Source organism: Dermochelys coriacea, chromosome 4, assembly GCF_009764565.3.
Source record: "Dermochelys coriacea isolate rDerCor1 chromosome 4, rDerCor1.pri.v4, whole genome shotgun sequence".
In the NCBI taxonomy this organism is placed as follows: domain Eukaryota; kingdom Metazoa; phylum Chordata; order Testudines; family Dermochelyidae; genus Dermochelys; species Dermochelys coriacea.
Window position 1 is genome coordinate 81,568,469 of NC_050071.1, and position 26,031 is coordinate 81,594,499.

At 37.0% G+C, this 26,031-nt stretch overlaps 1 protein-coding gene across 4 annotated transcripts in view; it reads left to right on the forward strand.

The window, feature by feature from the left end:
- Window positions 1-156: 156 nt before the first annotated feature.
- TRAPPC11 (trafficking protein particle complex subunit 11) overlaps window positions 157-26,031 on the forward strand; it is a 43,600-nt gene continuing 17,725 nt past the window's right edge. The window contains exons 1-21 of one of the 4 annotated variants that reach the window (XM_038398858.2): window positions 157-290; window positions 1,901-2,124; window positions 3,067-3,236; window positions 3,681-3,751; window positions 4,892-5,006; window positions 7,023-7,122; window positions 7,864-7,937; window positions 9,379-9,475; window positions 10,486-10,619; window positions 11,514-11,661; window positions 15,815-15,908; window positions 17,470-17,549; window positions 17,642-17,720; window positions 17,815-17,869; window positions 20,704-20,849; window positions 21,858-21,919; window positions 22,016-22,148; window positions 22,898-23,028; window positions 23,796-23,951; window positions 24,563-24,750; window positions 25,507-25,655. In XM_038398858.2, the coding sequence (XP_038254786.1) occupies window positions 1,921-2,124; window positions 3,067-3,236; window positions 3,681-3,751; window positions 4,892-5,006; window positions 7,023-7,122; window positions 7,864-7,937; window positions 9,379-9,475; window positions 10,486-10,619; window positions 11,514-11,661; window positions 15,815-15,908; window positions 17,470-17,549; window positions 17,642-17,720; window positions 17,815-17,869; window positions 20,704-20,849; window positions 21,858-21,919; window positions 22,016-22,148; window positions 22,898-23,028; window positions 23,796-23,951; window positions 24,563-24,750; window positions 25,507-25,655 (2,386 nt within the window). In that variant the 5' untranslated portion in view covers window positions 157-290; window positions 1,901-1,920. Of the gene's footprint in view, window positions 360-1,900; window positions 2,125-3,066; window positions 3,237-3,680; window positions 3,752-4,891; window positions 5,007-7,022; window positions 7,123-7,863; window positions 7,938-9,378; window positions 9,476-10,485; window positions 10,620-11,513; window positions 11,662-15,814; window positions 15,909-17,469; window positions 17,550-17,641; window positions 17,721-17,814; window positions 17,870-20,703; window positions 20,850-21,857; window positions 21,920-22,015; window positions 22,149-22,897; window positions 23,029-23,795; window positions 23,952-24,562; window positions 24,751-25,506; window positions 25,656-26,031 lie in introns of those variants that run through there. The other 3 variants (XM_038398859.2, XM_043513571.1, XM_043513572.1) reach the window with 3 other exon arrangements.

Below are 26,031 nucleotides of genomic sequence, written 5' to 3' on the forward strand. Positions count from 1 at the left end.
CTCTCTTTCATTGCGTCATCACTCCCGCTCGTCAATTGGCTAAATCTTGCGGCCCAGCCTCTTTTCTCTTTCTCTCATTGGCTCCTACGACGGCTCTCGAGACCCAATGTTTGACGTTGTCGTTGAGCAGGCAACGCTGATTGGTGGAATGGACTGTCACTCCTGTCCCCTTGCTCTTGCTTCCGGAGGCGAATCTCAATCTCTGTTGCGGCTCAGTAGCTGCTTGTTGGCCTCTGCTGCGGGCGGCGCCGTTGGGTAGGGGCCCGCGGAGCGCTCGCTCCCTGGAGCTGGTAGGACGGAGCCGCTGCTGGCCGCGCTGGCGGCTGTTTACTGTGTGGCCGCCCGGCCGGCGGGGCAGGGTCCGGGGCGGGCAGAAGGAAGAGGGTTGAGGCGGGTCGTCGTGGGTCAGAGGCGGTGGAGGGGCTGGGGCTGGGGCTGGCTGTGTGTGGGGGCGGGGGACTAGCGGTAGGGGCTGAGCCTGCTCTTTCATAGAATCTTAGAAGATTATCAGAGTTGGAAGGGACCTCAGGAGATCATCTAGTCCAACCCCCTGCTCAAAGCAGGACCAATCCCCAATATTTGCTCCAGATCCCAAACGGCTCCCTGAAGGATTGAACTCACAACCCTGGGTTTAGTAGGCCAATGCTCAAACCACTGAGCTATCTTTCGGGGGGGTTAGGATTTGGTGCCTCTCCCTCCGGGAGCTGCTCCTGGTTATCCTGCTCATCGCTTGCTCTCTGAGCTTTTGGCACATAAGGCTAGATTTCAAGAAACCCTTTGTCCCTCCCCGCCCCCGCGTATGTCCGTTACTGGCAGGTTGGGCTATGCCCGTGGTCAAGCTCCACTGACCAAAAAAACACTTGTCCTTTAGTGAAAACATAAATGGTTTCTTAATATAATTATATAAATTAAACAACAATCCACACTGTTGTTCTATTTCTATTCTTCACAATGCACGATGTCTATAGACATCATGCTTTTCAGAGCAGGTACCATCTGTGTGTATATATCAAATAAATAAATATCTATCTATCTTCCTATTGTATTTTCCACTCCATTCATCTGGTGGTGTGGGCTAAAACCCATGAAAGCTTATGCCCAAATACGTTTGTTAGTCTCTAAGGTGCCACAAGGACTCATTGTTTTTGCATCAAACTTGAGGGTGCTAAAAATGACAATGCAACGGTGAGGAAGAACATGCTTCTTGCTATATACAGTATGAGGAAGAACATGCTTCTTGCTATATACAGTACGTGGCTGATGCAAACCTTATTTAAGCAGGCTGCTTCTTCTAGTAATAACAGATATAAGCCCTAGCCTGCAATTGACTCTGCCTGAGTAGAACCTGGGCTCTGCAAGCTCATACGTTTGTTTATGCAGATCCAACTGCAGGACTGGGACTATCAGAGTTCTCAGACCAACCCCAAACTACCTCCTCAACTTCCAGTTGCAGCCCCATCCACTTCTGGGGGTAGGAGGGTACTTGATGAGCTTATCTGTATGCCTATAGTTAGTGGCCCTTTGGCTCACAACTTTGCTAATAGTGTCAGTGTCTGAGCAGTATGAATAAAAACAGAAAAGTTTGATCTTGCTTGAGATGCACTGGGTGGGTTTTTTTCCCCCCTTTCTGGTTCTTCCCCATCCTCCAAAAAAACACTATTGGCTGATTCTTATTGGAGGTTTTTTTTTTTTTTTTTTAAATCCCTGTATCTTAAAATTGCCTGTATTTCTTTGCACAAATACATTTTAAGTTGAGTGAGCAGACTGGATTTAACTTGCATCTTAAGTGAAAAGACTAGTTTAGTGCATTTTTTCTCAAAAAGATATCTTTTGTATCTAATCAGAAATTGCATGTTTGAAAGGGGATTTGAAATACGGAGTATTCATTTTTTTTTTCCAGGCATTCTGCAGAACTTCAAGATGAGCCCAACGCAGTGGGACTTCCCCGTGGAACTATGTTGTCGACCTATGGCCTTTGTAACCCTCACTGGCTTGGATGTAGTATATAATGCTGTTCATCGTGCAGTTTGGGATGCCTTTTGTGCAAACAGGAGAGCTGACCGAGTACCAATTTCTTTCAAAGTTCTTCCTGGTGACCATGAATATCCAAAATGCAGAACAAAGGTATATAGTCTGTGGGGTTTTCTTATGAAGACTTAAAATACATTTAACATATTATGCAAATTATAAAATGACTTACTGTAAAGTTTTTGCTGTTTGTGATTATTCTGTGTAAATCTTCAGTCAGAATAAATTAACTATTAGAAAGTTAATTGAAATCTGGAAACATTGCATGATAAGGGAGCACTATCAGTCTTAAATCAATAAATCGGTCAGTTTTCATTTCAAATATCCATTTTTTAGATGTTCTGGAAATTTTTTAAAACAGCTGTTTGGGTGAGACAGAGCAAAATACAGTATATTTTGCTACTTGAATCTACGGTCTACTTGAATCTCTGCAGTGAAACTGAGCCTATGTAAACTAGCGTGACACTTGATAAGCAGCATAGTCCCATGGTTACTTATTACAGTGGAGCATTGGAAATACAGAAACCTGGATTCTATTCCCTAATTTTGCTTTTAATTGTCTGTGATTTAGGACAAGCAACTTGCATCTTTGTCAGTTTCCCTCTTTGAAAAATGCGGGTAATACTTACTTAACTTTATAAAGCATGTTGTGATCATTGCATGACAGGTACTATGTAAGTTCAAAGTATTTTATTTTTCCTGAAGTTGACTTTTCTTTACTGTCAGAATCTCTCCTCCTTCCGACACCCCCTCCCCTCCCATCGATGTAAATCTATTTTTGATAATATTTCAGTGGCATACATCTGGCTCTTAAGACAACGATGGGGTGTGATTTTTTATTTATTTTTTTTTTTTTTTAAATCCCACCACACCTTCTCCGTTAGGAAGCAGACAGTTGAGAGCGAGAGCAAGATTGATAAGGAAAGATCAAGTCCTCAGGATTGATCATGGACACATGGAATTCCCCATGCACATGACACAGCAAAAATAAACAGGGTTGATAGCTCGTTTTAATAAGTTTAAATTTAATATTTTCAGAGAACATCCTATGAGTGGTACATTCCAAAAGGGATATTGAAGACTGGCTGGATGAACAAACATCTGAATCTGGTGCCAGCTCTTGTTGTGGTGTTCTATGAACTGGACTGGGATGAGCCACAGTGGAAAGAAAAACAGTCAGAATGTGCTACTAGAGTTGAAATTGTCAGGTACAGTTTGTTAGGTTATAAGTATTAACTTGTATTTGTATTAAGTGTAGATTTCAAAATACTTGTACATATCATAAAGCAATTTCATCTTTTTTGTTTTAAAAATATAATTTTGTGCTAGGCTGATAGGGCTCTTTATAGATTGATTTTTTTTTTTTGAAATTTATTTTTGAATATTTGATATATATTTAAGAGGATTTAAAGATGTCTTATTTGAGAATGTAAATTGGCAAAGTTGCTTGCCCTTACTTCCTGTTTTCTAAAATTGGTGAGATTAAGAATGCAGTTGTTGCAATCTATCCGAGAAAAGGAGAGAGAAAATGTATCTCGTGGGTGGTGCATGTGCCTTTTTTATAGGCAATTTTTTAATGACTTTAAAAGTAGTCTGAAAGTCATTGTGTAAGCATGAAATATGAGCTTGTCATTGCAACTCTTCTATTTCAGGCAAAGTTTGCAGGGAAGAAACACAAAAGTTGCTGTGGTTTTGATTCAAAAGAAAACACCTTTACCTCCAGGTACTAAAAGGCTAATCAAACTGCAGTGTATGCAAATATGAGGACCAAATTTTCAAAGGGACTTTTTATCCTGGTCCTCATTTGTGCACTTTGCATGCTGTTCTCATGCACAATGACTTGTGTGCACAAAAATTCACTCCCCATTACATGCACGTACACAATGGATGCTTTGCTCTGAAAAATCGGCCATAAAAGTCCAGGTGCTTTTTCATTATCTTTTTTAATCAATTTAAGTTCCTCAGAACTGTGACTCCTTTTTTTTTTTTAAAATGTTCAGCTTCTGATGCTATGTATCAAGCCTAGTGCAAATATGACTGTGTCCTATCCTACAAAGCAGTTGTTACTTAATGCTTACCTGAGATCAGTTAACAATAAACTCTAATTGCAGCAGATTTAAAAGCTGCACTGAAGCTACAGCATTTGATAACTGCATAAGCATTTTAGTGTAAGAATATTCAGTTGTCACGATGAATATTTCCCTTATTAAAACGTCAGATTGGAGCAGGTACAATGCTTAAGGCTCTTCATAAAGGCCTTGCATTTCACCATTTTTCGTACTTATTTCTACCCAGTCAAACTGTTATGGGAGCCCATTTTTAGTGGGGGTGAGAGGTGTTTGTTATGAAGTGTACACTGTACATTTTTACTCTCTTGCCAAACTTGGCAAGGGATAAATTCGTCACTGTCTGACTGAATGTCAGTCATTTGAGGAAAGAAATTTGAAGGGGTTGCATCCTAAATCAATCTATCCCAAGCTGTAACTACATGAAATCATGGAATATGGAGCTTGTTTGTTTTTACTTTTTATACCTCTAAAAGTCACTGGTGCAGAGGTGCAGAAATGTGAGTTTTTCTGTCAGTGGCTGTTTTTTTGGATTTTTTTTAAATCACATGACTAGTACGATAAATTCCTCTGTAAAGTTTTTTGTGAGTACCCAGCTTGTTCCTCAGGTCTTCTGGGGATTATTCCGCCACAATGGTATTCTGCTAATCAGAGCCTTGGTTTTCAGATGACCTGAGAAAGAGAGTCTCTATATTTTTCGGTGTATCACCTTTTACATAGCTTGTTATAGTCGAGCTTTGAGAAGAGTGCAATTTGACACTGCTCTGTTTGTTTGCATGCTCTTTTGATTTCATTAGGGGAAGATGTTGTTGCTTCAGAAAGAGCAGCAGCTTTATGTAATGCTTGTGACCTCTCTGGAAAATCCTTGTTTGTGCTGCCACACACTGATCATCTGGTTGGTTATATTATAAGGTAAGTGAATTGGTAAAAGACTTTTCCTACAATGCATTTTTTTTCAGTCTATTAAGGAACGTATGATATGCAGATATCAGCTCTCCCGTACATCAGCTGTAGAGCAATTGCAAACTTACATTACTCATATTTTATTCCGTCGTTGAAACACTCCACATCATGCTGAGTCCTGATGAATCCAATGAGGTTTTTTTTAACCTTTGTCCTTTTTCCATAAGGTCATGTTATGATTGGCACCTTCCCTCTGAGTAGGCCATAAAACTTGCCACTATATTGACTTCTGGAAGATATTGTCAGGACACCCAAAGACTGCCTTTGGTTCACTCTGGGTCTTTTTAGACACTTGTACAGTATGTCTAGGCCTATTGGTTAAGGGAGATTGAAGCTACTGCTAGGTTTTTTTCTAACCTATTTTACTACAATGTTAAGATAGAGATCTTGTCTAGACCTTGGCAAGTGTTTGCTTTTTTCTTGTCTACCTTCATTAAGGGTCTTTCTTTTTCTGTATATACCAAGTACAGTACAAGCTGTTTTATCTGGCATGTTGGGGGAATCAGGGGTGCCAGTAAGTGAAAAATGCTGGTTATCTAATGTAGGTCGACCTACAGCCACTGCAGTAAGTCAATTGACTCTTGGTGGCCAGGCTATACTCCTTCTGCCTGTGGTGTGTGTCCTCCCCAGGAGCACTGGCACTGACTGAAGTGGGGCACTGAGAGCTGTGCGGGGCTCACAGTGGGAGCCCCCCACCCACCCGGGATGACAGCCTGAGTTGTGAGGCCAGCCTGGGCTCAGTTTCAAGCAGGCAGAGTACCAGCAGTGAAACTGATGTTCTTGTCCTTTTCATGGCTTCAGCTGTGAGCCCCATGCTGCTGCTCTGAGCCATGAGCTATGAAACTGACAATAATGATAGCCAACTGCTGATGTCAGATGTTTAAACAGACACTGTCACCCTAACTACACCAATATAAGTTTCTCGTGGAGGTGGGACTTATTTCGGTGTAACAGGCCACTTACTTGGTCAGCAGCAGCATTCTAGTGTAAAAAGAAAAGGAGTACTTGTGGCACCTTAGAGACTAACTAATTTATTTGAGCATAAGCTTTCGGGAGCTACAGCTCACTTCATCAGATGCATTTCCGATGTGAGAAGTGAGCTGTAGCTCCCGAAAGCTTATGCTCAAATAAATTAGTTAGTCTCTAAGGTGCCACAAGTACTCCTTTTCTTTTTGTGAATACAGACTAACACGGCTGCTACTCTGAAACCTGTCATTCTAGTGTAGACACTGACATAATTAGGTTGATGTAAACTGCCTTATGTCGATCTAACTTGTTGGTGTAAACCAGGGGTAGGCAACCTATGGCACTTGTGCCAAAGGCGGCACGAGAGCTGATTTTCAGTGGCACTAACACTGCCCGGGTCCTGGCCACTGGTGAAGGGGGCTCTGCATTTTCATTTAATTTTAAATGAAGCTTCTTAAACATATTTTAAAACCGTTATTTACTTTACAACATACAATAATAGCTTAGTTATATATTATAGACTTATAGAAAGAGACCTTCTAAAAATGTTAAAATGTATTACTGGCACGCGAAACCTTAAATTAGAGTGAATAAATGAAGACTCGACACACCATTTTTGAAAGGTTGCCAACCCCTGGTGTAAACCAAGCCTGAGTACCTTTCCCAACCTGAAGAGTTCTTTTTAGCTCAAAAGTGAGTCTTTCTCACCAACAGAAGTTGGTCCAATAAAAGATCTGACCTCACCCATCTTGTCTCCAAAAATATTCTAGGCAGATAAGGTAAGTTAAAACAAATATCACAAGAACTTTTAATTTAGTGATTTCCTTTTAGTACCAATAACTTAAGTTTGTATGTTGGGGGGGGGGGGGACTTGTCAGCTTACAGTGACTGTAGGAGGAATAGTGTTAAATAGCCTAATTTTAAAGTACTTTAGATCCTCTATATACTAAAAGAACTTCTTTATTTGCTTAAAAAGTGATGAGCAATTCTCTCTTGCAGATTAGAGAATGCTTTTTATGAGCATGCACAGACCTACTATTATACAGAAATAAGAAGGGTAAAATCTCATAAAGAGTTCTTGAATAAAACAACACATCAGGTAATGCTACTCCTTTTTATATAAGATAATTCTAAAAATATAGTTGACATATCCTATTTATAATACACAGGATATATTATGGGTTTTTTTAAATATCAGAATGTTAAAATAAAACAGTTATTTTCACACTCTTTTCTTTTTCACTTTTATCCTAGGTATGGTCCTTTTCTTACCTTACATCAACTAAAATGAAATTCACCTTTTAAAGGTGAACGTCAAATAAAAAATGACATGAGGAGTAGAGAGAAATTATAAAGAAGCTTGTGGTTTTTCTGTGCAGTGCTCTAACTCAGGCTGTAGGGGGCACTTACTACAGACTTCTGGGCTTAACTTGGTTCTCATTTGTTTCTTTTCAATTTACCAAATACTGGTTTTGACACACGAACTTGTGTTGCAACCACAAACTATCCTCCATTTTGGAAAACAGGACAAGATTGCCTTCAGAGCCGTGATATGTGTCCTTAAGGTGTCTATTCAAGATTGATGGATGATACAAGGCTGTCCCCCTTTCTTTTGGGGTGGGAGCAATACATTTAGATTCAGCAAAAGAGCTCTGTGTGTCATGCTATTGAACAACTACTCATAATTGTTTTCTGTGATATCTATACACTTTCTTATATTCTGCATACTTCCAACTAAGTTATCTGTGATTTCTCCGAGTATTAATTATATTCCAATTTTGTAAATGTTGTACTCAGTTTAGATTATTGGGACCATTAAAATATTGGTTGTGTTTCTCAGCTTTTATTTGTGAGACATCAGTTCAAAATAGCATTCTTCAGTGAGCTGAAACAGGATACACAGAATGCTCTAAAGTAAGTAAACTTTTTTTCTTTTTTCACAGTGACTTCTCTTACTATTATGATAGCTTCAGGGTTAGTGAAATGTAAAACCCAAATTTATATTTGGGCAATTTGTAACAAATCAAGCAGTCAATATTTTTGAGCTCATTCTACAGTGTAATGACTTGTGTGTGTTAGTCTGTTTTTGTTCAGAGTAAACGTTGATACAAAGAATTTTCTTGAGTTTGTGTTCAACTTCTTCATACTTCAGATATGTTTCTGAATTTACATTGATATAAAATAACTTTTAGAAGTACAAAGGTTAATGTTCCAACTTCAGCAGTAACGGATGTGTTGTACATTAAGACCTAAATAGCAATGAATTAAACTCTACCTTTAAGACAAAGGGCATAGAAAATACTCTAGATGCATATGCACACACATGCCTCCTTCTTCCCCCCCCACAATTGCTCTTGGAGCCTTAACTGCTGCATTTCCTTAATGATGTGCAGCTGTGCAACCTTAATGTTGCCTTAAAATGATTTTTGCATCTAAATCCATGTTTATTTACTTTAATGAAAATTTGGAGAGGCATGTATTTGCCTATTCCTAATGTCAGCATTTAAATGGTCTCAATCGAGCTCTAAAGGTCACATTTCTATTAAGATGAATGGAACATAGGGAAGATAAGCTCCCAACCTTTACTATTATTATTTGTCAGTATCTTCTTAATAAAGAAAGATAAGAAACCAATCAACTGGTGGACTACTCATGTTTAAAGTTGAGCGTGTGCTTAATTGCTTTTGTTGGATAGACTTCATAGTCAGTTGCATGCTTGGAGCTGACCCCGAGGTGGTATTACTTAGTGTATCTTGCTAAGAAAAAGCATTTCATGGATACTTTCTGCCAAGATTTCTGAATTTTACTTTTGGATATTTTTAGATGTATCTCTGAAACCAAAAGCTGTAACTAAATCCAAACTTCACAATATCCTAATTTTACTATTTTGTTCCTTAACAAAAAAAAGTCAGCTTCTGACTTCTGTGCTACATCCCTGAATATGTGCTGCTATTTATGAAATCTGAAGATTTACTAGTATTTCAGAAATGTCTTCAACATTCTTTTGGGAACGTGTAACCCTAGAGTTCTTTTGACCTATTGCAGTTTGTGTTCAGTCTGCCTGTTTGTAGAGATTAATGAAGCAAAAAAGCACAGAGTTTGAGGGGGTTTTTTCTTTTTAAATCACCCTTAAACTGCTAATTGGAAAAAGGCAGGAAAGTTTTGTCATGACCAATAAATAGAAAGTTTGCTTGAGGATGTTGTGAATGCAGAGTCAGTTGTATGTGTTACTGTTATCAATGAGCTTTTCACCAGAAAAATTTTCATTGATTGCAGATTTTCTTTTTCAATAGTCTGTTCATGAATAATTGTTTTGGTATGCCAACCCACCTAACTTGTAAACATTTATATTTAGAAATTACAGAACTGCATATAATCTTGTACATGAATTGAGGGCGCATGAAACGAACATGTTGGAAATAAAGACCATGGCAGGATTTATAAACTACAAGGTAACAGATTTGTTGTAACCTTTAGCAAACCTGTAAATTTTAAAATATGAAGGTAGCTGAAGGACTCAGAATCTGTAAAGATTTAATTTTAAAAATACATCTCCTATATTATTGCTTTTAGAGCATTATCTAGCTCTAAATTACTACCCGACTGTAGGCCCCCTGAATTCCAGCTTGTGGAGGTTACTTCAGATTCCAAGGAGAAAATACCTTCTCAGTAGAAGTTGATTTCAGGTGTTTAAAATTGTGTTTTTATTTTTTAAGGAGCTAGAGCTTACATGGGGCTCAATCCCATGAAGAGTTTAGCACCCCCTCAATTCCCAATTGAAGTCAGTGGGAATAAACGACACTTTACAGAAACAAGTTCATGTAGCCTATAGATTATTGATCCCCGTTTTTAAAGGTGCAGAAGGAAAAGTAATCCTGAGGAAAGAATGGCTCTTCCGTTGGAAGAACAGATTTTAGAGGTCCTTGGGTCAGCCAAGTGTCTTCCTACCTACCAATTTAAAAAAAAAGTTACTGGAGCTGGTCCTCAACCAAGCCCTTGAAAGGGAATCCAGCAGATTTGGATTACTGCAGACTTCATAGCCTCTGTGGGGAAGATCTCCTCCAAAGGGTTTCTGGCGCTGTCCATCCCTCCTCTCCCAAGTAGCTCAGCAATTCTATGCTGGATTTGGGAGTGTGTGTGGTGGTCATTCTCTTCTGAGGTGAGTTTGGTCTGTGCCTTTGATCTTCTTCCTTTTTTTCTGGAGAGGACTAATTCAGTTCTTGCCATAAATTATATGGAGGGCCATGTGGATAATATATGGCACAGAACCCTGTTTGCTTCATATAAAATGCTATAAGGTGTTATATCTAACCTTCATTTTTATATCGATTTTACTTCGAAATTGTTTGGGATCTTATTTACCTACTACGTTTCTAATGTTAGATTTACTTTTAGAAATTTGAACTTTGATTAGACTGTGGATAAAGATTCTCAAGTCTTTCTTTTATTTTGATTCTTGTAGATTTGTCGCCTCTGTTTTCAGCATAACACCCCATTGGATGCAATTGCTCAGTTCAGGAAGCACATTGACTTGTGCAAGAAAAAAATAGGCAGTGCAGAGTTGGCTTTTGAGCATGCTGCCTGGATGTCTAAACAGTATGTTTTTGCTAAGTAATACTTCCATTGTAGCTCATTTATAAGTATTTCACAAAGTTAATTGTTTTATGTCTAGAGAAACAATGAAATTCTGAATTTTCCTTCATGAAAGAGATGCAATAGATATTAAAAGGTATAATATCATAGTTATGCATTTATTAGTTTAATTGTCCTGTGTCAGTGTGCTCTGCATTAATAACTGATAGTAATTCATAACTGGTGGGAATCAACATGTGGTACCTACTGTGAGATTTAGAGTCTGATCCTACAATTATTAGAAGCTTTTCTAACTGATTTCCGCGGGAATTCAATCTAAAACTTTATAATGTATGCCAAGCTCACAAAGACATCATATTATCATAACATTATACTGTGTTTTAAACATATTGTAGACAGCAGGCCATAGCTATAAATATTGCTCTCCTCTGGGGGGGGAGGGAGTGGTGTGGGGGAGGGTTCTGCATGTTGGGATTGCCTCAAGTTAGTGAGGAGGAGTTATGAGGCTTTCATTGTCATTGCCCAGTCTTTATTTGTTCTGCATGTAAAGGGAGGACTTCAGTCTCCAGGGCAGCATCGCTCATGAGCACTGAATGCATGTGGAAATTAAAACCCTACACATTTTACAAAACATAGTACAATTATTTCAAAATAGCTGCGCCCTGACCCTTGCAGTTCTGCACCCACATGAATGCAGTTGTAGGAATGGGTCACTGAGATTCAAAAACCTATGAAAGCCTTGGATGAACTGGAGCTTTAATTTAATTTACAATGACACTTTAGTTCAAATCCCTTGTGTATTGTACTTTGACCATAGCCACAATATCATACAGGTAAAGCTTAATCTTACTTTTTATAGTAAATATTAAGGTAAAAAATGTTGTTTGTTTTTTAAAGATTTCAGGCCTTTGGAGACTTGTTTGATGAGGCTATTAAACTAGGCTTGACAGCAATTCAGACTCAGAATCCAGGTTTCTATTACCAGCAAGCGGCATACTACGCACAGGAGCGGAAGCAACTAGTATACGTACTCTGTAACCATGACGTAAGTTGCAAACAGTTTGCCAATCAGCTAACTTTTTGTTCTAAATCTTTATTTGTTAAAGCTTCATTGTAGTATAGATGAAGCCAAATCCAACAATATGCCTTTATTAGTAAATCTAGGAACAGAAATACCCAGTACAGTATTTGGAAAGATTGACCATGAGTGAATAAATTAATCATCACTTTATCCCAAATGACCTCAGCTGTAAAAAAAAAAAAAAAAAAAAAAAAAACAAAAAACAATTTTTAGTTATGTAACAGATTTTATGTAAAATATTTTCTAAATGTTTTATAAATTTTTCAGCCCTTATCTGGCAGAAAAAGTCTGAAAAAGGAGCCAATTTGTACTTCGCTATGAACACTTATGTATAATTATACCTAACTATACTTTCACACTGACCTGTGTCAATCATTTAAAATATGATGCTGAATTCCTACTGATTCTACTTACCTGTCACTGCTGGGTAATCTTGTTAAGAACCAGTTTAAAAGGATGTATAAAACTGCCTATAACTGTGCAGACTTTAAAAGGAAAAGTAATTAGTTTACACCAATTACAAGTTGTGCTAAAAACAAACGAAAGCAAATAGGCTGTGGTGTTAGACTGAATTGAGAATGTAAGAATGGTCTGACCTACGACAGCCAATGGTGCATCTAGCCCAGTATCCCGTCTTCTGACGGTGGCTAGTGCCAGATGCTTCAGAGCGAATGAACACAACAGGGCAATACCATCCCATCATCCAGTCCCAGCATCTGGCAGTCGGAGGCTTAGGTACATCCAGAGCATGTGGTTGCATCCCTGACCATATTGGCTAATAGCCATTGATGGACCTATTCTCCATGAATTTATCTAATTCTTTTTAGAACCCATTTATACTTCTCGCCTTCACAACATCCCCTGGCAATGAGTTCCACAGGTTGACTGTGTATTGTGTGAAGAAGTACTTCTTTTATTTATTTTAAACCTGCTGCCTATTAATGTCATTGAGTGACCCCTCCTTCTTGTATTATGGGAAGGGGTAAATAACACTTTCTCCATACCATTCATGATTTTATGGTGTCATCTCTCTCCCTTAATCATCTCTTTTTCTAAACTAAACAGTTCCAGTCATTTTAATCTCTCCTCATATAAAAACTGTTCCATACCAGTCATCATTTTTGTTGCTATTCTCTGTAACTTTTCCAATTCTAATATATCTTTTTTGAGATGGAGTGATGAGAACTGCATGCAGCATTCAAGGTGTGGATGTGCCATGGATTTATATAGTGGTATTATATTTTCTGTCTTATTATCTATCCCTTTTCTAATGGTTCCTAACATTCTGTTAGCTATTTTGACTGCCCTTGCACATTGAGCAGATGTTTTCGGAGTACTATCTACAGTGACTCCAAGATCTCTTTTGAGTGATAACAGCTAATTTAGATCCCATCAATTTATATGTATAGCTGGGATTGTTTTTCAGTGTGCATTTGTTTGCATATACCAATATTGAATTTTATCTGCCATTTTCTTGCCCAGTCACCCAGTTTTGTGAAATCCTTTGTCTTTGTAACTCTTCACAGTCAGCTTTGGACTTAACTATCTTGAGTAATTTTATATCGTATCGTCTGCCATCTTTGTCCCTCACTGTTCACCCCTTTTTCCAGATCATTTATGAATATGTTGAACATCTCTGGTTCCAGTGCAGATCCTTGCAGAACCTTATTATTTACGTCTTTCCATTGTGAAAACTGACCATTTATTCCTACCCTTTCATACCTTTTTAACCAGTTACTGATCCATGAGATGACCTTCCCTCTTATCCCATGACTGCTTAGTTTGCTTAAGATCCTTTGAGTAACCTTGTCAAAGACTTTTTTCTGAGAGTCCAGTACGCTATATCAACTGGATCACCTTTGTCCACCTGCTTTATGAAATCCTCAGAGAATTCTAATAGATTGGTGAGGTATAATTTCCCTTTACAAAAGCAGTGTTGACTCTTCCCTAACATATTGTGTTCATCTGTGTGTTTGGTAATTATGTTCTTTACTATGGTTTCAACCAGTTTGTGCATTACTGAAGTTAGGCTTACTGGCCTGCAATTGTCAAGATTTGCCTCTGGAGCCTTTTTAAAAATTGTAATTAAAAAATTACATTAGTTATTCTCCAGTCTTTTGGTGCAGAGGCTGATTTAAGCAATAGGTTTCATACCACAGTTAATAGTTCTGCAATAGTTCCTTCAGAACTCATGGGTGAATACCATCTGCTCCTGGTGACTTATTACTGTTTAAATTATTAATTTGTTCCAAAACCTTTTCTATTTATACCTCAATGTGAGACAGTTCCTTAGATTTATCAGCTAAAAATAATGGCACAAGTATCTCTTTCACAGCCTCTGCAGTGAAGATTGACGCAAATAATTCACAAAAAGAAAAGGAGTACTTGTGGCACCTTAGCGACTAACAAATTTATTTTGAGCATAAGCTTTCGTGAGCTACAGCTTTAGCTTCTCTGCAACGGCCTTGTCTTCCTTGAATGCTCCTTTAGCATTTGGGTTGTCCAGTGGCCCCACTGATTGTTTGGCAGCCTTCCTGCTTTTGATATATTGGGGGGAAAAAAAAATTGCTGTTAGTTTTTGTCTATTACTTGTTGCTCTTCAAATTCTTGTTGTGACCTACCTAATTATACTTTTACGGTTGACTTGCTAGAGTTTATGCTTCTGTTTTCCTCAATGGGATTTGACTTCCAATTTATAAAGATGCCTTTTTGCCTCTAACTATCTCTTTTACTCTGTTTAGCCATAATGGCATTTTCTTGTTTTTGGTCATTTTTATTAAAAAAACAAAAAACAAAAAAAAACAGTAATTTGGAATATATTTAGTTTGAGCCATCTATTTTTTTTAATTGGTAGGTAGGAAAACACTTTGCTATTCGAAACATCATAATAGTTTACGTGCTGCTTGCAGGTATTTCATTTCACTCTTGTGACTGTTCCTTTTAATTTCTGTTTAACTACCTTCCTCATTTTTGTGTCATTCCCACCACAGTAGCATTTAAAAAGGGGTTTCTTTGGTATTTTCCTCTCTACAAGGATATTACATTTAATTACATTATGGTTGCTATTACTTAATGGTTCAGCTATATTCACCTCTTGGTCCAGATCCTGTGCACCACTTAAGACTAAATCAAGAATTGCCTCTGCCCTTGTGGGTTCCAGGACTAGCTGCTCCAAGAAGCAGTCATTATTCGTGTCCAGAAATTTTATCTCTGTATCCCATTCTGAGGTGACATGTAGCCAGTCAATATATGGGAGGGGTGGAGTTGTAATCCCCTATTATTTTTGGGTTTTCTCTTGTAGCCTCTATCTTTCTGAGCATTTCACTGTCAGTCGCCAGCCTGGTCATATGGTTGGTAGTATATTCCTACTGCTACACTCATTATTCAAGCATGGAATTTCTACCCATAGAGATTCTATGTTACAGTTTGAGTCATTTAAGACTTTTACTATATTTGACTCTATACTTACTTTCACATAGAGTGCCATTCCCCCACCAGCATGATCTACTGTGTCATTCCTATATATTTTGCACCCTGCTATTACCATGGCCTACTGATTATCGTTGTTCTACCAAGTTTCTATGATGCCTGTTATATCAGTATCCTCATTTAATACCAGGCACTCAAGTTCACGCATCATAGTATTTAGCCTTCTAGCATTTGAATACAACCACTTATAAAATGTGTCAATATTTAGTTGTATGCCTTCATGTGATGTAATTGAATGGGACTGTTTCTCTTTCGTTTCTACCTGTACTTTATCAACTTCTATCCTCTTCCGTTTGCTAGGATATAGAGAAACCCCTTTAATAAATCCACCCCAAGGGATGTCTCTGTTCAAATACTCCATACCTGTCAGCTTTCCCCTACCCCTTACTTTAAAAACTCCTCTATGACCATTTCAATTCCATATTCCAGTATTACACTTTTCATTTGCCTATCTGGTTTCCTGGTAAATAAATATTTTATACAAATGGTTGAAAAAGTTAAATACATTAAGAACTTTATATTCCTCTTTTTAAATATGTACATTTTTGCTTATGTACTTAAACATTGTTATCTTTCTTACTTTTGAAATGTGAACCCTTTTTAAAGGCTATATTTGCTGAATTTACAGTCTTCTATCAGCTATCCCAATCCAGATCCACTGGAAACTCAAACTGGAGTGCTTGACTTCTATGGACAGAGATCATGGCGTCAGGGAATACTAAGTAAATACATTTTCTGTTTTTAATTCCTACAGAGGTCAGGCAAAGGGACTGAGGTCCTGATCCTATAATTAGGTCTGGATTGGCAGACTCCCTGTCCCTGTGTACAGTCAACTGATTTCAGTGAGACTGAGTAGTGCAGTGGTCTGCCCTGCAGAACCAATTACAGGACTAGGTCCTTCATTTGTCTTTTTAACTTGGCAGTGTAAATCTGAAGTGTAATTCAGGAAGGTGTACATCTAGAATCTTATTTTTGTAAGTTTTCTCCTTTGTAGATGACTATATACCTTGTACCTAACTAGAGGTGTTTAAACTAAACTAGTTACTCGTGTAATACAAAATAAATAGTACACAAAATAGTGATACCAGTTCTACATTTTATTCCACTGGTTGTGATTATGCATGTGTTAATGGTTTTTTGTTTTGTTAATATTGTCTTTTCTAAAACTGTGGCAAGTACGATGGGCCTAGCTAGAAATGAGAGTATGAAATCCCAATAATGTCCCCTAAAAATAAGAATCAAGAATAAGTTAGAACCAAAAACTGTGGGCAGAGAGACACACACAAGAAAGACAGAAGGGCCACAGTGTCATAAAGAGGCCTTAATGTAAATGAGAATCAGGCTTGCAAACTCCTCCCATTGTAAATAGTACCTTACTGTGGCAGACAAGAACTGCCAGCAACACCTTTTCAGTTATCAAAATAGATTTAGAGGGGAAAGCTAAATCACTAGATATAAAGTTGGAAAGGCTATATGTTCTATTTTCACCAGCAGTTGCGCATTGAGTTTATGCACTTTGCCTTTGAAATGCTCACACTGTCGAATCCAACGTTTTTCTCTCATTGATCACCTAGATGCACCTTTAGGCATAGCAACTTTTGATGTCCTTAAAATGTTCTCCTTCTGGTGTTACCGGTCATAATACAGTGGTGCCATTTTGAGAATATAATTGGTCGGTTAACTATGTGATTTAAAACATTGAGTCTTGAATCAAAATTATAAATATCAGTGGAGTTTAAAAGTGAATAAAACTTTGTTTCCTACTAAGATGTGCATTCAGGGTTCTGTCTTCCTGCAACAATTGACAGTCTTATAAATGCATTTAAAAAAAACAGGGCACAGCATTCCTTACATTCCTTTAAGTGTTGACATTGGCAACTATTGGTAGAGAAACACAACTTTAAAGTCATTACTTAGAAGCCAGCAAATAGTTTGTCTTATACTAAACTCTTACAAATGTATTGTATTCTATCCAATGATCTGGGCATCTTTTGAAAACTCCTGTTTTTAAAACATCTAAGTTCACTTTTAAATTATTAATAATGTGCTAGTTTGAAAGAATGTTTTCTTTCCAAAATTATCTTTATAGAACAGAGAATACAGCAGAGTTCTCCAAACATAAACATTCTTTCTCCTAAGAGATGACAACGTGAAGAATCTAAATATGGCTGAGTTTGAACTCGCTTTACGTGCACTTATGTTGTTGTTGTTGTGAAAAAATGGTAATTCCCTTTGGGACTGGACAAAATTCCAATTCAATGAACTTTTCATTATCATTTGCAGGCTTTGATCTTTCTGATCCAGAAAAAGAAAAGGTGGGAATTCTAGCCCTGCAACTAAAAGAGAAAATTGTTCCTCACTCTGTGAGTTTATTTTAGAAATGATTTCTATATTTTTCTAACACTATTTTGAAGTATAAATATTGCTATATCACTACTGCTAATTTATCTGTTAGGAGCTAATAATCACTTTGCTGAGTAATGCTGTAGCACAGTTCAAGAAATACAAATGTCCAAGGATGAAGAGTCACTTAAGTAAGTATCAATTACCTAACAAATCTTTTTGAAAATCTTTGCAACAATATTTTAAGTATTGCATTGTAGACATATATGACTTTGTTCTTTTCAGTGGTTCAGATGGGTGAAGAATATTATTATGCTAAAGATTACACCAAAGCTCTGAAGTAAGTATTATTTATGAATGATTCCTTAGTGCATTATTTTTCTCATCTGAAACATAGATCTTATCAATTGTGAGATAGTGTTGGAAATTAATTTGAGACTTCTGTTACCTTGATGTGAGTGAATTTGAGATTGCTGATTCCCGCTTACTGACCCACTGTATGGTCCACTTCAGAAGTTATCCTGAGAGAGAGAGAGAGAGAGAAATTCTCAGCCAATGGTCTACAAATAAAAGATTACCCAGTGAGACACAAAAGAGAAACCTAAAATTTGGAATATACTGATAGTTGCACAGAGAATTTAATTACTCGTACTCCTCTCAGATTCTTTAGTATTCAAGACATAAGAAAAAAAATAGTTTAAATCTAAAGCTTAAAAGAAAATTTCAAAATGTTTTGTCTATACTTACTTAAATAATTAGGGAAGGTAGTTATATCTATTTAATAGGGCTGTCAAGCTATTAAAAAAAATAATCGTGATTAATCGCGCTATTTAAACAATAATAGAATTCTATTTTATTTAAATATTTTTCTACATTTTTCAAATATATTGATTTCAATTACAACACAGAATAAAGTGTACAGTGCTCACTTTATATTTATTTTTTATTACAAATATTTGCACTGTAAAAATACAAAATAAGTAGTAGTCTTCAATTCACCTAATACAAGTATTGTAGTGCAATCTCTTTATCAACTTACAAATGTAGAATTATGAACCAAAAAAAACCTGCATTCAAAAATAAAATTAATGTAAAGCTTTAAAGTCCACTCAGTCCTATTTCAGCCAATTGCTCAGACAAACAAACAAGTTTGGTTACGATTTGCAGGAGATAATGCTGCCCTCTTTTTGTTTACAATGTCACCTGAAACTGAACAGGTGTTCACATGGCACTGTTGTAGCCAGTGTTGCAAGATATTTAAGGACCAGATGCGCTAAAAATTCTTATGTCCCTTCATGCTACAACCACCATTCCAGAGGACATGCACCCATGCTGATGGCAGGTTTTGCTTGATAACAATCCAAAGCAGAGCAGACTGATGCATGTTCATTTTCATCATCTGAGTCAAATCCCACCAGGAGAAGGTTGATTTTCTTTTTTGGTGGTTCGGGTTCTGTAGTTTCTGCATTGGAGTATTGCTCTTTTAAGACTTCTGAAAGCATGCTCCACACCTGACCCCTCTCAGATTTTGGAAGACACTTCAGATTCTTAAATCTCGGGTCGAGTGCTGTAGCTATCCTCAGAAATCTCACATTGTTACCTTCTGTGCATTTTGTCAAATCTGCTGTGAAAGTATTTTTAAAACGACCATGTCATGCGTCATCATCTGAGACTCCTATAACATGAAAGTGCTATGTGAACCCATGTTCTCACTTTCAGGTGACATTGTAAATAAGAAGCAGGCCGCAGTATCTCCCATAAATGTAAACAAACCTGTTTGGCTTAGCGATAGGCTGAACAAGAGATAGGACTGAGTGGATTTGTAGGCTCTAAAGTTTTACATTGTTTTGTTTTTGAGTGCAGTTATTGTAACAAAAAATATACATTTGTAAGTTACGTTTTCACGATAAAGAGATTGCACTACAGTACTTGTATGAGGTGAACTGAAAAATACTGTTTCTTATGTTTGTTTTACAGTGCAAATATTTCTTAAAAAAAGAGTACTGTACATTTTGTATTCTGTGTTGTAATAGAAATCAATATATTGAAAATGTAGAAAAATCCAAAAATATTGAATTTCAATTGGTATTCTATTGTTTAACAGTGCGATTAATTCACGGTTAATTTTTTTGAGTTAATCGTGGAGTTAACTGCAATGTAATTGACAGCCCTACTATTTAATATTAAAAAGTAAAAAATGCTGTTTTTTATGTATTAAAAATAACAAACCCTGCTAAGGCAAAGTTTAAGGTTACACAGGTAACTATTTATTTAAAATCCAGGAAAAACAAAAGCAGTTGAAAATTTAGGAGTTCGGGTGTGCTAAAGGTAAATATTTAACTTTCATCTTGTGTGAAATCAGTGTTGTGCATTCAGCTTCTTAATTTTGTGTTTCTAAGTGGGAGGGGTTAATGCCTGTGCTACTTAATGTTAAGTATTTTAATACTCCTAGTTATTGTTTCAATACAACAGAATGTGATCTTCCAAGGGAGTATGGGTTGGGTAGGAGTGAGCTTGTCCTGTCTTTACTGCTGCTGCTGCTTGGCTGGAAACAATTTTCTGGAAGACCTTGTCTACACAAGAAAGATTTTACAAGTTATACTGGTATAATTTCTTTCCAGCTGTTGTTTTTAATTCTGTACTTAATGTTAAGGGAGGCAATTTGAGAACTTTTACTATCGATTTGGTTTCCTTCCTGATAACTGAGATTGGAGAATCTCTTGTTTTGAAGTGTTTTGTTCATTCTAGCAAGACATGTACATATTTATCTATTGATTTATGTTTGTGCAGTAAGTGCCAATTAAAAAACCGAAACAATGCTACCTGCAAATATTACATTTACCATAACGATTACTATTTTGTGTCTATGCAAGGGTAAATACAGTGAAATAAACATCGATTTTTTTTAAAATGGTGCTCACTGTCCAATGGAGATGATGCATCTATTTTACAGAAGGTTCTTGAGCCATAATTTAAAAAAAAAAAAAAGCGGGGGGGGGGGAATAAAGGTTTGTCTGAGTCTTTCTATTGATAAATCTGTAATTAATTAAGCTTTTTGGGGGGAGGGAAGATAGGTTTGAGTTGGCTTCAGTATTCACAATATAAGAGGATATCAAGTACATAACCCATAACTTTACTTAATTATACACTTGTCCCACTTTTTTCCTCTTCCAGGCTGTTGGATTACGTCATGTGTGAATACCGTAGTGAAGGATGGTGGACTCTCCTTACTTCCATATTGACCACAGCTCTCAAATGTTCTTACCTCATGGCACAATTAAAAGATTACATTACTTATTCTCTAGAGCTGTTGGGTAGAGGTATCCTTTAAAGAAATGTATCTCATGCCTACTAGTTATTATGGTATTTGAGTCTTCAACCTTGTCACAGATCATTGTGCCAATCATTTACCTTACATTAGGTCAAATGCATGCCAGTGTAAGGGGTGCAATTCCATCGACTTTGGAGTTGAACCATCTTATGCCAGAGCTGAATTTGGTTCCTTATCTCTAACATAGAAACTTGCACATCTTGCTTTTCAGTTTAATGCACTGTAAAGTTTGACTGACTTGGGGTTGGAGAAGATGTAATGTATATAAGATTTTTAAAATGAGGCCAAAAACTCCATAACTAGAATAGTGTATAGAATACAATATCAGAAAGATATTAACCAGTTGGAAAAAAAAAAGTAGTAAAATATAACCATAGAGAGAGGCTTATTCTCTTTGTGGTAGCCTAGCTAAGACTATTCACCTGGCTCACTCTGACCACACAAAAACAAGACAGCACAACTTCCTCCAGGAGGGGTAAGTGAGAGCTTTAAGATTTAAATAAACAGTATTGATAACAAAATATATAAATGTCACTTTTTAACTCCTAGCCAACTACTGCATGGTGGCTACACTGGAATAATCCAAACTCAGTTGTGTAGTTTGTCTCTTGGATCATTTTTGTTTTTATTTTGTCTCCAGTTTTCCTGGTTCATATTAACTTGATCTCATTAACTGTTCCCTATCTTTTCCGCTACTTCAAGGGACAGTGTCCTTCTGCTGTCAATACACTTGTTTTATATCTCTTTTCAGCCTTATCAGAGCTTGTTGCTTCCACTACTCCAAACCATTCTGCTTGTACTTATAAGCAGAAACTACATGAGACCATTGGCAATGCTTGGAGAGCAAATTGCTCCCTTTGTAGAATATTGCATTATTCTCTTTGTAATGTTTCCTTCTTATAAGCTATAAAATACTTCACATAGCCAGAGTTTGGAAACAATTTGGGATTCTACTGGTTTTGTAGTCTAGTTTGCTTTCCTTAATTTTATTCATTAGCATCCACTTTAAAAGAGGACCAGAAGTCTCGGATAGAAAAGAACCTGATTAAAGTTCTTATGGTAAGCAAGTAGAATTTAGCTTGCTTGAAATGTGCTCAAAAGATTTTTTCATTATCTGATTAATTCTTTATTTTATAATCTTCTATCTGGGTATAGAATGAGATCCCAGATCCTGAACCTGATTGTGATGCTTCTGCTGTGAAAACTTCACAGAAGCTGTGGACTGACCGTGTTTCCCTAGCAGGCAGCAATATTTTTACAATAGAAGTTCAAGATTTTGTACCATTTGGTAAGTAACAAAGCTGTTTAAAACATGGTTATGTCCTGATAAATTATACTTTGGTGTTGTAAATTGCATTCATTTGCTGTAGACACCACTGAGGAGGAATAAATATGCATAACATGTTTTAACTTCCAGCATTTAGAGCTTGTGGCAACAAATCCATTGATTCTTTATCTACATCACTAGGGTGGGAGGATGGTGAGAAAATCCAAATTATATTTTTTTCCCTTTCTCCTTCTCCCAGATGTGATGTGGACAAATGTAACTGGGACAAAAACAGTTTGGGAGCCCTGTCTGAGGAAGAATCCTCTGAGCTGCAACTGGCCCATTGAAGGCCTAACATACATACAGTGGAAGAGAGAAAGTTCTGCTGAGAGGGGATGCTGTACCTCTGAAACAGAACTCCCCAGGGATGGGAACAAGGATATGTACTAGCTCAAACCCCACAAATACAGGGGAATATGGGGGAGGCATTAGCAGCTGCATAATTGCAGTGAAAGTGTGCTGTGTTCTGCTGAACTTCTGTCCCCTTGTGTCTCAAAACCCTGTGTAGGTCCCCAGTATTACCTAGTTTAATGTAAGAGGGCAGTATTTTAACCTTGGTATATTTATGAATAGGTGGGACTAAAAGATTGTTCTGTGTAGATGTGTCATGTATAAGGTGTACCCAGGAAGTAGGAGTTTATGGTGAAGTTCAGTTTTCCAGCTTCACAGTCTTATCAACTTAACAAAGACCTTTCTGTTTTAAATTCTAGTGCAATGCAAAGCAAAGTTTCTTGCTCCAAGTTTTCATGTTGATGTTCCTGTTGAGTTCGATATTTACTTGAAAGCTGATTGTCCTCATCCAATCAGGTTTTCTAAACTATGTGTCGGCTTCAATAACCAGGTAACTATGTTTCAGATGTGGTGATCATCTGTAAGGGGAAGGTTAATTTCTCTTAACCTTATTAAGATCTTATTATAACCTTGCAGCTTCATTATACTTTTTCCAATTTATTGAAAAAGGACCACTTTTTACCTTTTATTTTTCTGTTAAAGTGTTAAAGTGTTCTCTTCTCTGTCACTCTTCTACTGAGGACTATACCGGTTTAATAAAAACATCAGTGATTTAGTAGAGACAACAATACATCTTTTTCTCTCCTTGGTACTTGTAAAACAAAACTTTTGAAATTAAACATATATAAAATAATCCAGAATTACAAATAGAGAAAGTCTTGTGTTGCATTAACTAGGATAATTGCACTTTTTAATTACTGCTAAGTAAAATTATGCAGTACTATTGAGACTATGTGTTAGAGGAAACTTTTTATCCTAAATAAACTTGTATCTATCAGGTACATTAGGTTTATGATCCACAACACTAATTGTTCACTAGTATGACAAGCAGAGAGCTCTAACAGGATTTCAACTTTAGTCCACAAAAAGAAAAGGAGTACTTGTGGCACCTTAGAGACTAACACATTTACTTGAGCATAAGCTTTCGTGAGCTACAGCTCACTTCATCGGATGCTTATGCTCAAATAAATGTGTTAGTCTCTAAAGTGCCACAAGTACTCCTTTTCTTTTTGCGGATACAGACTAACATGGCTGCTACTCTGAAACTTTAGTCCAGTAACACAGATAATTTAACTTAATTTTTCTCACTTGCTATAGGAATACAATCAGTACTGTGTGGTAGAAGAAGCGTATCAGAAAAGTGATATTCTGGAATATTCATCCCAGGGACCAGTGTGCCTAGTCCCTGGTAAAACAAGAAAATTCACTTTCAGATTTGTTTCAAAAAGTGAAGATGTGGGAAAGAAGATTGAGGTTAGTTATCTAGATTCACAGGTTTGGCTCTTAAAGCTCAAAATTGTAAGGCTGACTGCAATTCTTTATTAGTAGTAATGTCACAGTATTGTGTATATTTAAATGTAATTTGTTTTGTAAATAGCATTACAAGGTTGAGAGTAAGATTGCATTGCTTGCTTTTGGTATTTAATAATTCAAGTATTTTTTATAAAACTGTTTCTACAAAGCAAAAACTTAGATTTCTTCGCACCCACTTCAAAAAACTGATTAGAAAAAGGGACAGGAGGGAGTGAAAAATGCCAAGAGATAGATAGATATAGATAGATAGATAGATACACACGCGCGCGCACACACACACACACACACACACAGAGAGAGAGAGAGAGAGAGAGAGAGAGAGAGAGAGAGAGAGTGAGAGTGTGTGTGTACAGAAATATATGTCTGCACATATGCATCCCCATACTGCCACAGTTGCTTAAGTGAAACTGCCTGGACTGCAGAGCCAGTGTGTTGAGATTTTAATCTCCTGTGCTGCAAGCAGTTTTAGGGATATGTTAAATGTGTGTGTGTTCTGCAAAATGACTGGAGGATGGGGGGAAAAAAACTTTATTTGAATAAACATGTTTCAGATCACCTCTGTGGATTTAATCCTGGGCACTGAAACTGGCAGATGCGTGGTTCTAAATTGGCGTGGAGGAGGAGGAGATGCTGCTTCATCTCAAGAAGCATTGCAGGCAGCTCGCTCCTTCAAACGGCAACCTAAACTTCCGGATAATGAGGTTCATTGGGACAGCCTGACTATTCAGGCAAACACTATGTAAGTAATAATTTAAAATGCATAATTGTGCATATCAAAAATATCTCCCATATGTATTGGATCTTTTGTAAAATAAATTAAAAACTAAAATGTAAATTTTTGAACAAAAATAAGTAGGTCTTAAGAGTTTATTTTCTGACATACCTACTGCCCACCCACCCCAGTCAGTAATCTTCATTATTATTATTTATTAATTTTATTTTTAAAGAACAGAGCTAGAGCTTACGGAAGAGGTAGATCTCGGTATCTCATTTGTCATGGCCCAAAGATAGACCAAACAGGCTTTAGTCCCCTTTTATTCATCCTGTCCAATAGTTTTTCCAAGTAAAACAAACAAGGAAGAGTTATTTACAGCAGTATATAAATACACAAAGAGGCCTGAAAATGCTATAAAAGGAAATAATTTTTAGTTTATTTACTAACTTTAATACTAACTGGACATTTTCGGAAGAATTAAATCTTCACTTTCACAACATTTGCTGTTCAATTTGGGATTCTGTATATCTGGTTACAGAAATGTGAGCTCCCAACTCTTAGTGGGCCCCCCAATCATTTTTAATAGGATCTGTGCCAGTGTTCTGTGCCACTGATTTTCCGGCATTTCCGGTATCCTGTTTCACTAGTCTACCTTCTCTGGAGTTCTCACTTGAGCAATAGGCAACTTTAACCCTAATTAAAATGGACTAAAAATTGAGCCATCCAAGAAATGTGGAGTGAGTAACCTTTTTTTTTTTTCCCCCTTTTTTTTGATTAAAGGATCATTTCTAGAGTACCAAATATTTCTGTTCAACTCCAGCATGAACCTCCTGCCCTGACTAATGAAATGTATTGTTTGATTGTGACAGTCCAGTCACATGAGAAGACAGTTGCCAAAGATGTGAAGCTCACGGCAGGTTTAAAACCAGGTATTTATTTCTGTCATGGTAGCATCTTAAGGGTCCTATTGTCCCAGTTACTGTACAAAGAGTTAACACAGAGCCACAGAGAGCACACAATCTAAATCTAGGATTTACACAAATCCATGATAGGTCAATTAACAACTAAACAGGATGGGGGTTAAGAGGTGGACAAGACTATAGTGGAGATAGATGTGTATGAAGAAATGTGTGGTAACAAAGGTCTCATTCGCAGGTGGTTGCCAGCTCAACCAATACTAAATAGTAATGTTTTGTAGGCATCAACAAAAAAGTCAAGTTTTGTTAGATCACTAGAAAATTCTCTTTTAATACTGTACTGTTACTTTTGACAACAAACAGATTGTAGATTTTTCCAGCTGAGGTG